At 40.7% G+C, this 14,960-nt stretch overlaps 1 protein-coding gene across 3 annotated transcripts in view; it reads left to right on the forward strand.

Moving 5' to 3' along the window:
* Window positions 1-14,960, forward strand: part of DNAH9 (dynein axonemal heavy chain 9) — a gene marked incomplete at its 3' end in the record, with an annotated part of 308,650 nt that overhangs the window by 138,747 nt on the left and 154,943 nt on the right. For all 3 annotated transcript variants that reach the window (XM_084236563.1, XM_084236562.1, XM_084236564.1), the window contains exons 34-36: window positions 800-908; window positions 2,140-2,287; window positions 12,827-13,001. In XM_084236563.1, the coding sequence (XP_084092689.1) occupies window positions 800-908; window positions 2,140-2,287; window positions 12,827-13,001 (432 nt within the window). The remainder of the gene's footprint in view (window positions 1-799; window positions 909-2,139; window positions 2,288-12,826; window positions 13,002-14,960) is intronic.

Here is a 14,960-nt window from a genome sequence, read left to right on the forward strand (position 1 = left end):
TCCCTCAGCAGTGTTTCCGTAGATCTGTCTATTCTGCTCCACACTCTGTCTTTGGTGAATCCTCTCAACCCCTGCATCTCTGGCCTACACCCCAGTTCTCCTATACATAAATAAATAAATAAATCTTTTATTTTTTAAACTCACATAGATTAATTTGATATTTAAACATGAGACAATTCTTCAATCACCTATTCAAATATTTTTATTTCTTTCCTTTTTTCATGAATAAGGAAAAAAGATCAGAATCTTCTGAGACTGTCAGACACCCTCAAGGTGGCAAATCTTTCACCATGGAGAGAATATTTAATTTTTTATAAACAATGAAAACTAACTGGCAATAAATTGACTGTTAAGCAAGTAGCTCCTGCTAACCAGAGTAGAAATTTTATGATGCTTTCAACATTTACAAAATCATTAGAATAAATGTATGTTCTCCCAGAGGGACTACTTTAAAAGAAATAGTAGTAATATGAAACCTAAATTCATTTCATTTAATAATCTTATTATTCCAATATGGTCTAGTTCATTCAAATCATTAACATCAACTTAAACTTTTTAGATAACTTTTTCCTGATTCAGTACACACACACACACACACACAAACACAGAGACAGATAGGGAGGTATATCAGAGTGCAAAGAGGAGACAAAAGATTATGCAGAAAATTTAGAAAATATGTATAATTGCAAAGAAGAAAATAATCATCCATCATTCCAACCAGGAGCAATCAGTCAAATTCTACCAGTTGGCCGTGCACCCTAACTCCTTCCTACCTGTGATGTCCCTCCATTGTTTCCAGGTGTTGACCTTAGCGAGCAACGAGAGGATCCCTCTGAATCCCACAATGAGGCTCCTCTTTGAGATCAGCCACTTGCGCACAGCCACACCAGCAACTGTCTCCAGAGCAGGTATGACTCAAGAAAAGAAATTAAAAAAAGAAGTTCTGCTGAGAACAGGTGTCTCTACCTTTACATATGGTGTTGCTGGCTCCCAAGAAAGCTCTGACAGGAGCCAGACATCCAAAACTCTGGCCTACTCTCAGCTCTAATACACATCCATGAGGTTGAGCAAGTACTCTAAGGTCAGGATCATTGTGAATTTTCTTAATTCAGAAATGCTACAATAATAGAAAGAAACATGGTCCCTGAGCTAGAAATATTCCCTGAGGGTGCTGCTGTCTGCACACAAGTGCCTTGTATTAGGCTGCTTCTAGGCCCAAAACTTCCAGCCTATCAATGGCAATGACTAAACACTGAAATTTTTCACTACATCCTGGTGGAAAGTAACTTTCTACCTTAACTTTCTGCTAATTCAACTGACTGAACTTATCAGCAGAGACAAGAGGATAAAGAAAACTCTTTGATCTCTACTATAATGTCTGATTTCCTGTTAAGGATCTGTATTTGGTTGGTGACACAGTCCAGTGAATTGTCTCTATTATTCTGTTTATTTCCTGGGGCTGTTGTTACCAACTCTGACTAACTTTGTGGCTTTAAAACAACAAAAATGTTTTCTCTCAAAGTTGTGGATGTCAGACATCTGAGATCAAGGTGTCAGTCCAGCTGCACTCCCTCTGAAGGTTCTAAGGGAAACCATTCCTTGCATTTTCCAGCTTATGTGTTCCTTGGTTCCATAACCTCAATTTCACCCTCATCATCACATGTCCTCCTCCTCTGTATGTGTGTCTTTCCTTTCCTGTATATTATAAGGATGCTTACATTTTGCATTCAGAAAATCCAGCATGATCTGAAGTCCTTAATTGCAAAGACCCTTTTTCCAAATGAGGTCACATCATAGGTCAAGGGGTTAGGACATGGACATATCTTTTTAGAAGCCATAATCTAACCAGCTACATACTTCTGCACCATGGCAAGCGTTGCTAAGAAATCATAGCTTTCTTTACTCTGGAGCCTAGATTGAGCTCAGCATCCTTCTCAACACTGCTTTCTATCAGCTATTAATCAGCCAATTGGAGTTGATTCTAATAGCAAACCATCATGGTATTGACCTCAGATCTCAGCCAGGCCTCTATTCTTTTTAAGTTCTGTCTACATTTTCTAAACAGAGAATATAACTCTGGGAGAAGAATATACTGACATCTATGGAAAATTCACTGAACAATATTTCCTATGCTCCCAGGAATTCTGTACATCAACCCAGCAGACCTGGGATGGAACCCTCCAGTGAGCAGCTGGATTGACAAGAGGGAAATCCAGACAGAGAGAGCCAACCTAACCATTCTATTTGATAAGTATCTTCCAACCTGCTTAGAAACACTCAGAACCAGGTAGGCCAAGAAATAAGGAAGGTAATAAGCTAAAGTAGCAATGAAGGACCTGGTGGTTCATACCTGATGTCCTGCTGATGTTCTGTCCTGTCCCCAAAGTCAGATGTCCCTAAAGCATTCCCTTCAGGGCAGAGCAGATGGTGGAGGGGGAATACACATTAGCAGGGCCATAGGATGCCTCATGTCAGTTTAGGCAAGAAGTGGGTGAGTGAGTGAGTGAGTAAGTTGGTGAGTGAGTGAGTAAAGAGGAAGATTTAAAATGCTTTTCATGTGTGCCACATGGGCGGCTGTAGATTATAGTATCAGATAACAATCCTGAGATTCTTCAGTTTGTGAGACAAGCTGCTGGTCCTCTGATTAAAAAAAGAAGAAGAAAAGAAATACAGGCCAGATAAGTATACCTAGAGGTGAAAATGACACCTGTAAGTGATATGGGGCCCACTTCCTATTCCTGTTTCAGTCAGTTCATTGCCCAGATAATTAGAAGGACTGGATGTAAGGTATCATTTGACTAGTCCTGGCCACTTATCACATAAGCCCTGGCCACTTATCACATAAGAGGTTAATTACTCTTAACCAAACGAATACTTTTTATAGCAAGAATATTATATGTGTCTGTGGGGAGAGGGTCTAACTTTTAAAACAGGCTTTTGTTTTGTACTCTCTTTTTGTTTTCTTTCTGAGGCATCATTCTAGGAATTGGGCATCCAACTCTGTAGTTCAGCCAAATTCAACCATCAGATTCTGGTGCTGTGAAAGCAGCATGACTCAGAGATCTATAGATTCTAAAGATTCACAAGTTATGGTCAGGATTGCATTTCCCAGAAATTAAAGTCTCACTCAAATGACCCCAGGCTCCTTATGGATTGGTCAAGCATAAGATGGAGAATTGCTCACAGTACGGAGGCAGAGAAGGGAAACCATCTGTTGAGAGAGCCCAGTCACAATCATTTCACATGCCCCACCCTACACCCTAACAAACCTACCATTATTATGAATTCTATGTAACTGAAAATTGAGTTGCAGTTCAATAGTTGACATAATGTTATCTTTTTAGATATTTAATTATCTATTCATTTTGATTTTGTAAGTTTTATAATAATTATTTTTTCCAAATGTCAGCATTTGCACAAACCTTTGAGAAACCTCTGGTAGTTTGAGGTCTCTGTGGCTTTGATATCTAATGAAGCGATCCAGGGCTGGCACCAGGCACCAAGGCTGGAAAATATGCAGTAGTGCTTTTAGTGTCACAAATGGTCAATAGCAACAAAGAGCTAAAAAAATCACTGTCCTTTATCTTTAGCTGAGACACTCGTTCAATATACCCTTTGATCAAAAGTTAGGTCATTTTCTACTATGGCATTTAGAACAAGAGATACTAAACTGATTATTTGTGAGAGTGTGAGTGTGAGTGTGAATGTGTGTGTGTGTGTGTGTGTATGCATGCACATGTGTTCATGTGCATATACAAGCCATGGAAACAAGTTTTGAAGATGCTGACTATATTAAGTCTAAACAGCAAAAGAGGGCAGAGCAACGGGCAGTGAGGAGACGCTGCGAGTAAGATCTCCCATTAAAAAAAGTTAATAGGGAGGAAAAGCGGCAGGTCCCAGTGAGAACTGGGACACGGAAGATAAACGGACGACTCCAGCAAACTACCCGAAGAAGAAAGTTGCCATAAAAGAGGACTAGAAGGGAGGGAAGCGCAGAACCCTGCTCCCCTCCCCCGCCCACAGAGTTGGCACTCTCCAACCAGCAGAGAGGAAGAAAACAACAAACTAAAACGACCAACAAGAACAAACTATGCAGCAAGCGGGACTGTGAGTGGAAAGGAACTATTGCAGCCACCACACCCCATGAACGGAGCTGCGGAGAACCCTGCAGGATTCGCGCGGAGGTGAGCTCCGGGCGCCATTAAACAAAGACCCGACCCCCAGGAGGAGGCCAGGACCTGCACACAGCCCCGGGCCGCCTGGTAAGCTTGCTTGGAAAAGCGGTGCGCTGGAAAAGCAAACGCGGATCGGGATCGGGATAGCACGGAAAAGCAGCACGGTTGAAAAGCAAATGAGGATTGGGATCGTGGCTGCCCAGGTCCCCGTGCCTGCGACCTAGGCTTGCAGGAAGACGAGCGCGAAGACCCTCACTGAGGTGAAAGTGCCTCACTGAGTATCCAGGAACCAGGCACCCAGGCACAGGAGCGGGGTGCAAAAGACACCATTCTGTGGACACTGAACTAGGCTACAGCCCGCGTCCTGGACCTGAGGGCTTTGGAACTGAGATCCGGGGCACAAAATTCGGGGCGTGGGTTCTCCACGACAGTGGAGCACAAGGCAGACACAGCACTCCAAAGCCGTTGAGGTTTACCCTACCATTCCCGCTCTGTTTCCTGTCCCACGGGGTGAAAAAAAAAAAAAAAACCAGCTCCCCAAGGGCTCTAGGAGAGATCTCTGGCGCCACCTAGCGACTTGAAACCAGCAGAGGCTCCTGGAGGAGCCAGTGGCCAGTGGGAAGTTAGCCCACACCGGGCCCTTGCCAACCAGTAGTCTGAGCCCACAGGGGGAGCGAGTACCCAAAGCCGGGGCAGACCAGGCGCGCAGAAGAGTGTGCCTGAGACTGGACATACAGGGAGTGTGTCCCGCATCGCCATTTTAGAACAGGGACATTTCTTCGGTAAAGACTGCCTGCAGAAGGCTCCCTCAGGAGCCAGAGGTGAGCTGGGGAAGTACGCCCACACCAGAACACCTCTGGCCTGCAGTCCAAGCCCAGAGGGGGAGAGGGAACCCACCGCCGGGGCAGACCAGGAGCACAGGGGGGTGTGTCCCCACATCGGCATTTTAGAACAGGGACCTTTCTTCAGTAAAGACTGCTTGAAACTGACAGATGGCTCCCTGAGGAGCCAGAGGGGAGCAGAGAAGCTCACCCAAAATGCCGGCCAGTCCCAGCAACACAGTGTCCCAACGCATACAGCAAATTAGAAAACAGACAGTAGGGAGTAGAAGAACCACACGCAACATAGCAACTCCTCAGGGAAGAAGCACACCACAAAAAGAAAATCAGCCCCGAGATTGCAACGACAGTAACTTGGAAGATCTTCTGAGCCGTCCAGAAAGAGAATTTAAAATTGCCATGATTAAAAAAATGACAGAACTCATAAAGGAAAACAATGATAAGGGAAAAATAATCAACGATCAGAAGAATGAAATTGAGTCCCTAAAGAGGGAAGTAAAAGAAATGCAGGAGATCAAAGAATTAATGGAAGAACTAAAGAATTCTGGGAAAAGCAATGAAAGCAGAATAGATGAAATGGAAGAACGAATAAGTTCTCTTGAAGACACAGAAATAAAAAGAACCAAAACAGAAAAGGAAAGAGAAGTACGAAGGAAAAAGAACGAAGAAAGACTTCGGGAACTATCTGACTCCATGAGGAAAGGAAATATAAGAGTTATAGGAATACCAGGAGAGGAGAGAGATGTAGAAACAGAGAAAATATTCCAGGAGATAATTGAAGAGAACTTCCCAAATGTGAAGAAGGAGCTGAAAATTGATATACAAGAAGCAAGAAGAACACCAAACTTCCATGACGAAAGGAAAAATACAGCAAGACACATAATAGTGAAGCTCCCAAGAATCCAGGACAAGGAAAAAATAATGAAGCTGACAAGAGGGAAGAAACAAATAACATTCAAAGGAAAACTAATCAGACTGACATCAGACTTCTCTGAAGAAACACTACGGGCAAGGAGAGAGTGGAAGGACATAGTCAACAGACTCCAAGAAAACAGATGTCAACCAAGAATACTCTATCCCGCAAAGCTTTCCTTCCTTATGAAGAAAGAATAAGGACCTTCCCAGACAAACAGAAACTATGGAACTTCATTACCAATAAACCCCCACTCCAAAAAATACTACAAGGAATCCTAAAGCCAGAACCTCAGAGGGACGAATAACAACAAAAGAAGGCAAGGAAAAAAAAGATATTAAAAGAATAAATAAAGTCAAAGGAAAGAAAAACACAATGGCAAAAACAGATGCTAACATATCAATATTAACCCTAAATGTAAATGGACTAAACTCTTCAATAAAAAGACACAGAGTTGCAGCCTGGATTAAGAAACAAAACCCAACCTTTTGCTGTCTCCAGGAAACACAATTAGCTACAAAAGATAAAAATAGACTCAAAGTTAAAGGATGAAAAACAATCCTACAACCAAATGGACCAAAAAAGAAAGCAGGAACAGCTAAACTTATATCAGATAAAACAGATTTCAAACTCAAAAAAATAAAAAGGGATCCCAACGGTCACTACATTATGATCAAAGGGACAATACTTCAAGAAGAAATAACACTAATTAACATATACTCACCAAACGAAGGAGCACCAAAATATACCAGACAACTGTTGTCATCTCTGAAAACAGACATCAGAGAAAACACATGTAGTGGGAGACTTCAACACACCACTATCAACAATGGATAGATCAACAAAACAAAAAATAAGTAAAGAAACTAAAGCTCTAAATAAGGACCTAGAGAATTTGGGCTTAACAGACATCTATAGAACACTAAACCCAAAAAAAGAGTACACATTTTTCTCAAGCGCACACAGATCATTCTCCAGGATCGATCACATACTGGGGTACAAGACAAAAATCAACAGATACACCAAGATTGAAATCATACCAACCATCTTTTCTGACCATGAAGGCATCAAGCTAGAAATAAACCATAAAAAGAAGGCAAGGAACTTTCCTACCTCATGGAGACTAAAAACCACACTACTGGAAGACCACTGGACTAATGAGGAGATCAAAGAGGAAATTAAAAAATTCTTTGAATTGAATGACAAGGAGGACACCAATATCCTAAATGTATGGGATGCAGCAAAAGCAGTAATAAGAGGAAAATATATAGCAATAGAAGCTCACATCAAGAAACAAGAAAGAACTCAAAGAAACAACCTAATCTCGAATCTCAAAGATCTAGAAAAAGAACAACAAAAAACCCCAAAACCAGTAGAAGAAAAGAAATAATAAAAACCAAAGCAGAAATAAATGAAATTGAAACTAAAAAAACAATCCAAAAGATTAATGAAACCAAGAGCTGGTTCTTCGAAAAAAATCAATAAAATAGACAAACCCCTAGCCAGGCTCACAAAGGAAAGAAGGGAGAAAGCACAAATAAACCGGATCAGAAATGAAAGAGGAGAAATCACAATGGACACAGCAGAAATAAAAAGAATAATCAGTAACTACTATGAAGAGTTGTATGGAAACAAGTTCAACAATCTAGAGGAGATGGACAAATTCCTACAACTCTACAATCACCCAAAGCTAGATAAAGAAGAAATAGAACACCTAAAAAGACCAATTACAAGCAGCAAAATTGAAATGGTAATCAAAATCCTCCCCAAAAACAAAAGCCCAGGACCTGATGGATTTACAAACGAATTCTACCAAACATTCAGAGATGAATTGGTGCCTATCCTTCACAAACTCTTCCAAAAAATTGAGAAGGAAGGTATAATACCTAACACGTTCTATGAAGCCAACATTACACTAATACCAAAACCGAACAAGGACAACACAAAAAAGGAAAACTACAGGCCAATCTCCCTAATGAACACTGATGCAAAAATCCTCAACAAAATTTTAGCTATCAGAATCCAACAATGTATGCATAAGATAATTCACCACGACCAAGTAGGATTCATTCCAGGGACACAAGGATGGTTTAACATCCGAAAATCAATCAACGTTATCCAACACATCAACAAAAAGAAATATAAAAACCATATGATAATACCAATAGATCCTGAGAAAGCTTTCAACAAAGTGCAACACCCATTCATGATAAAAGCCCTTGAAATTCTTGGGATACAAGGAACATACCTCAACATCATAAAGGCCATCTATGAGAAGCCAACAGCCAGTATCATTCTCAATGGTGAAAAGCTGAAAGCAATTCCATTAAGATCTGGAACAAGACAAGGATGCCCACTCTCACCACTGCTTTTCAATATAATACTGGAAGTCCTAGCCAGAGCAATAAGACAAGAGAAAGACATCCAAGGAATCCAAATAGGAAAAGAAGAAGTCAAACTTTCACTATTTGCAGATGATATGATAATATACATAGAGAACCCCAAAAACTCCACAGAAAAACTAATTCAACTTATCAATCAATTCAGTAAAGTGGCAGGATACAAAATCAACACATAAAAGTCAGTAGCCTTCCTATACACACACAATAAATCTGAAGAAGAAGAAATCAAAAAAACCATCCCTTTTATTATTGAAACAAAAAAAATCAAATATTTGGGAATAAATCTAACAAAAGAGGTAAAGGACCTATACAAAGAAAACTATAAAACACTGTTAAAAGAAATAGAAGAAGACACAAAGAAATGGAAAGACATCCCCTGCTCATGGATTGGAAGAATAAACATTATTAAAATGGCCGTCCTACCAAAAGCAATATACCGATTCAATGCTATTCCAATCAAAATTTCAATGTCATTCTTCAAAGAAATAGAACAATTATTGATGAAATTCATATGGAATCACAAAAAACCCCGAATTGCGAAAGCTCTCCTGAAAAAGAAAGAAGGGAATGAAGGCATCACACTTCCGGACTTCAAACTCTACTACAAAGCCATAATCATGAAAACTTCATGGTATTGGAACAAGAACAGACATACAGACCAATGGAATCGAATAGAAAATCCAGAAATAAACCCACAGAATTATGGTCAACTAATCTTTGACAAAGGAGCAAGGACTATGCATTGGAGCAAAGAAAGTTTGTTCAATAAATGGTGCTGGGAAAACTGGGTTGCTACATGCAAAAGAATGAAGCTTGACCACTACCTCACACCATACACAAAAATCAACTCAAAATGGATTAAAGAACTAGACATAAGACCTGAAACCATAAAATACATAGAAGGAAATATAGGTGAAACACTATGTGATATTCACATCAAAGACATCTTTACAGATACATCACCCAAAGCAGTAATAGTGAAGGCAAAGATAAACAGCTGGGACTACATCAAATTAAAGAGCTTCTGCACAGCAAAAAGACAATAACAAAAACAAAAGAGAAACCCACTGACTGGGAGAACATTTTTGCACCCAACACTAATGATAAAGGACTGATCACAAAAATCTGCAAAGAGCTGATGAGACTCAACAAAAACAAAGAAAATAACCCAGTCAAAAAATGGGCAGAAGAGCTAAAAAGAAACTTCTCTGAAGAGGAAATGCAAATGGCCAACAGGCATATGAAAAAATGTTCAACATCACTTGTAATCAGGGAAATGCAAATCAAAACTACCATGTGATACCATCTTACACCAGTGAGAATGGCACATATTAAAAAAAACTAGCAACAACAAATGTTGGGGAGGTTGTGGAGAAAAAGGAACTCTCCTGCACTGTTGGTGGGAGTGCAAACTGGTCCAACCACTATGGAGAGCTGTGTGGAGATTTCTTGACGTACTAAACATAGAGCTTCCATATGATCCAGCAATTCCACTCCTAGGTATTTACCCAAAGGACACAGAAACATCAATTCCAAAGAGCACCTGCACACCTATGTTTATAGCAGCACTGTTTACAATAGCTAAGCTTTGGAAACAACCCAAATGCCCAAAAATAGATGACTGGATCAAGAAGATGTGGTACATATATACCATGGAATATTACTCAGCATTCAAAAAAGATAAACACATGCAATTTGCAGCAACATGGATGGCACTGGAAGGGATCATGCTCAGTGAAATAAGCCAAAAAGAAAAAGAAAAATACCGGATGGTCTCACTCATAGCAGGAATCTAGAAAAGTTAAATAAGGGACCAGGAAAATGAATAACTATAAGAAAGTGAAAATCAAAATCAACAAAAAACTATGAACCAGAGACACTTTTTGGGGGGTGGGGGGGCGAGAGGGGAGGGATTGGGGTCAGAATGGGGGGGTTGCAATTGTATGGGGAATATAAAAATAAAATTTATTTAAAAAATAAATAAATAAACAGCAAAGCCCCTACCCCTCCGAGTCTCTGACCCAATGGTTATCAAGGAAAAACTATACCTGTCATTTATGGTGTCTTCTGTACATGATATTTCGTTTTATTCTCACAACATTCCACCCTCCTGTAGATAAGGGAGATGAGTTTCATGATGCTCTCTCAGCATCACAGCTAACCAGCTGTAACAGGACACTTACTTCAAAGTCTTACTCCCATGTTATTCATAACAGTATTGTTATCCCAGCTTTATGCGATCCAGCTGATTCATATCAACACAGTAATTTTTATATTGAATAAGGTGGCCTCATAAGGTATTATTATAAAGCAACTTTATTTTATTTCCCACTGGTTCTTCAAAACCAGTTTATTTTGTTGATTCTCCTCCCACCTTCAGATAAAATCTAGGTCAAACATCCTTGACTTTTCCATTCATTTTTCCAGTAATGAGAAAGTGTTTGATAACTTGTAGTCACACAATCAGACCACACACACACACACACACAATAAAATTTAAAAACACACAGTGAAAAATATAAAAATGAATTCCATTTACAATTAAAGTTTCTCCCCCTCCCCCACTACTCAGGTTTGTTTCCAGTTTTCTTCTTATAGTGAATGGTGAATATCCTGGATTTTTTTCTCTCCTTATGCTATCAGGCAGCCCCTTATCAGCTGTAGTTGTTTCTAAACACCAGGGTTGAAGGAGAACAGAAGGAAGAGAGTCACAGGCAGAAGATGTCTTAGTGACTGAAACAAGCATGCCCATAGTTATACTAACTGTGGTACTTTGGAATGGAAATCTGACTCTCTCTCTCTCTCTCTCTCTCTCTCTCTCTCTCTCTCTCTCTCTCTCTCTCAAAGCTTTTGTGAATTTATTGAACCTCTCCCATCACTGGACATTTCCCATATGTTTTTTCTTTGGAGTGAGTAAATGCCTCTCTATCAGCCAGTCGTGGACAACTCCTCATGCAAATGCCTCCAAGTAGCCCCCTTACTGGCATCTCATATAATCCACATGGTCATAACTCACACCTGGATTCCAGGACATGCTCAGTCCTCTTTTGCTTTGATAAGCTGGAGCACAGAAAGCCACCAGCAAGCAACCTCCCAACACTCTGCTGTGAAATTGGCAAGTCTTGTCAGGGTTTTCCAGGCACAGTTCCTTTGCTAGCACAGAGCAGTCCTGTTGAAGCTCTTTACTCTGGTTCTCAATTCAGGGAAAGGTCCTGCCCTATGGGAAAGGAAGCACTCACTGCACACCAAAAGCTCTTCTTCAAATTCTGTGTTAAGGTCTAATCCACCCAGCATTTTGCACTTTGAGTATCCATACCCTTGAGAAGATAATATGCCTGCAAACCCTTTAATAAGTAATCTCAGTTCAGAATTGCAAGAATAAGCAGTTCTGATTATCTTGGTGCCTCATGCAAAACTGAACCTGAGGTAGCTCCATTTTAACACTCTTCTACAAATATGTGTCAAAGAAATGAAGGAAAGACTATTAAATATTCAGTTTTTTTACTACTCATGGAAGCAATGCCTAGACTATTAGACCTCATGATAGCATTGTTGTAAGGATTGCAGATAGATTGAAAACAAGCACAAACACAAAACACTGAAGAGAATGGAATGCTATGAAACTCAGAAGTCCAATACTGGTAAATGACTTAAGGTGTCCCTTGCCCATCTTATAATAGTGAACCTGCGTCTGTGCAGCCTGTGATACTCATCTCCCCACTGGGGGTAGCCAAGTGGCCAGGCATGCAGGAGGGCTTGAGTGTGGGGTATGTGGTATGCTTTGTGTGTACATGTGGTGGGATGACAGTGCTCATGTGTGCATGCACAAAGGCAAGATGTTCCTTTATGTATCGCTCTGTCTTTGAGTCCTCCAAAGCCAAGATTAAAAGTACAAAACCAGGCCAGGACAAGTCACAGGGGTATATTTTTTGAAAGAGAAACTCCATCAAGTAAATCATCATGATGTAAATAACCATCTGTCCCAGCTCACTCTGCCCCTAAGAAAAGTCTCAGGCCCCAGAGAAAGCATCTTCAGTGTGTTTTAAATGAGGAAATACCTTTGAGAGAGGGATTTGAGCTGAGAGAGTGGAAGGACTAACGTGAGAAGTGCACCCAGTTCTTTAGTGTTTTTTGAGTATAGAAACTGTGAAAAGGAGTGAAACTACAAGATATTTACTGGTTTTGTCGCAGCTGTCTACATGTCCCAGGGACTTGAAAGGGACCATTATTGTTCAAAGAAAGCAAGAGGAGCGGGGGGAAGGATATCAGGAAAGGAAGATGAGAAAAGAAACCTTCTCAGGAGAGCTCTGGACCCATACTTCTTTACAAAGGGTGCTGGTCCCAAAACACCAATGAAAATTAAGGTGAAGTAGCACCATGAACACAACAAAGCAGGAGTCCATTGAAACCTAATGGGATCCACAGTTGTCTAACAAGAATACCTCTAGGATGGAAAAATCCTGTGACTTAGACTAGCATATCTGGGTCTCTCTTCAGATTTAAGAAGATAATTCCAATCCCAGAGCAGAGTATGGTTCAGATGCTGTGCCACCTTCTTGAATGTCTGCTGACCAAAGAGGATATCCCCCCAGACTGCCCCAAGGAAACCTATGAGCTTTATTTTGTGTTTGCTGCCATCTGGGCTTTTGGTGGAGCAATGGTCCAAGATCAGGTAAGAGGCTATGCTGACATTAACACCCATGTACGCATCTACAGTAACGAAAACTGAGCCTTGAGCAAAGACTTAGAAGCTAGGACAGCTATATGTCACCATTCACATGTAAGTATCAAATGACATAATATCATTATCTACCATTATTCTGCTACAGACATCAGTCCCCATAGAAGGGTCTTGTGGCATACACAGATGAGATTGGACTCTTTGGAGTTGTTACTTTTTGAGTTAGTGAATGTAAACCTGATTTCCTCAAGAGTTGTATGTAGTGTTTGATTTTGAACAACTGGAGGTGTAAGTACAGTACTTTGGAAGATGATGAGTTTTTTATAGGTAGAATGATGCTGTGTTGTAGATACTTGAATGGCTGAAATTCCTTTAGCTTTCTAAAAAGCTTCCAAAACAAATACCACTCTGCACCAGTCCAGCATTAACCCTCATGTCTCCATACACCTGAATCACTGAGCTCTCTATAGAAGTGGGACCAAAGGTTAATTCACATCTAGGAGTAGGAAACCAATGGTGGTGGCATCTCCTGATGCTGGCTGCTGGAGTAACATGCTGTTTGTGGGCAGGGTTGTTGGCTGGAAGTATCTTGATATCCTATTCCCTAACCCTTCCTGTTTTCCTAGCCTTTTTCTTTGCTTATTTTCTTCCAAATAAGGTATATTTGACCCAGAAACAACATGTTCAAGCTTATTCAGACCAGCCTTTTACACTATCAAGCAATATCTTATAGAGGTTAAGGACTTTGACTCTGGATTTTAATTGTAACTCTGCTACTTAGTATCGTGGAGACCCTCAACAAGTCACTTAACCTGTCTCTATCTACCCTACTACCCCCATGTGTACAAAGAAAATGAGGACAATGATAGCGGTACCCAGTTCCTAGCATAGTTTTAAGGGTTAAATGAATGGGTACCATTCTACTTGCCCAACATAAATATATGCAAAGTACTTACAATAGTGCTGGTGCACATATGTGCTTATTTTTGATATTCTCATACCATAAATATTCAGTTTCATAGCAAGCATCTGGTGCCTCTCTACTACATGGCATCAAACCAAGCTGCAATTGCTGGAGAGCTATAATTTACTCTTTCTGGTCTGGGTTGATTGTGGGCTCTTTTGGGGAGAGAAGTAAAACATTTTGACCTCCTAGGGCAAAACCATATGGGCATCCTCTTAGGGCAAATCCAAAATGGAGGTAATCTGGGAGAATTATCAATTAATTTAGAAGTAATAATTTATTCCTCCATATTCAAAGGCTCTGGTTAAAACATTCATTCCACCTCCTGTCTCCTTTTAGCATATTATTTGCTGCTAAAAGTTCATAAAGCAGTTCTCTGAAGCTCTTAGAACAGGTGCCGTTCTCAGTCTCCTTCTCCAGAGCTAGTTACTGGTGGGAAAGGGGGAAGTCTCCAGAAGCAGGAGGATGCCTGGACTGGGAGTTTGACAATTGAAGATCTCATGCATTCTGCCCCACAGTCCTTAGAGTTTCTCTGAGGACTGCCTCTTTGTCAGCTTTACATTTCCCCTTCCAGACAAAGAGGCAATGAGTCCAGCAGGAGGGATGAGACCTTGCTGAAATACACAAAGCTCCAGAAAACAGTGGTTATTGCTTTCCATCAATTGCCGTCTTCCCTCTTTCAGCTGCTGAAATGCCAGGCAACGGCCACTACTGGCTTCTCGTGCTGGTGGGGAATCAGAATGAAGATACTTGATCAATTTTTCTGTCTGTGTACAGGAATTTTTAAATCTACTCAACTCTCCTTAAAAGTCCAGGAGAAAGCATTCCTCCCATGTGTCCTGGGCTCTGTAGCACTTGAAGCTGTAGGCAGTCATGTTGGTGAATGGGAAGAAGACAAGGGAGAAAGCTTTTAGCAGCAGGGAATGTCTGAGACCACACACACACACACACACACACACACACACACATGCACACACACACAACCT

This window comes from Talpa europaea (assembly GCF_964194135.1).
Source record: "Talpa europaea genome assembly, chromosome: 7".
NCBI lineage: Eukaryota > Metazoa > Chordata > Mammalia > Eulipotyphla > Talpidae > Talpa > Talpa europaea.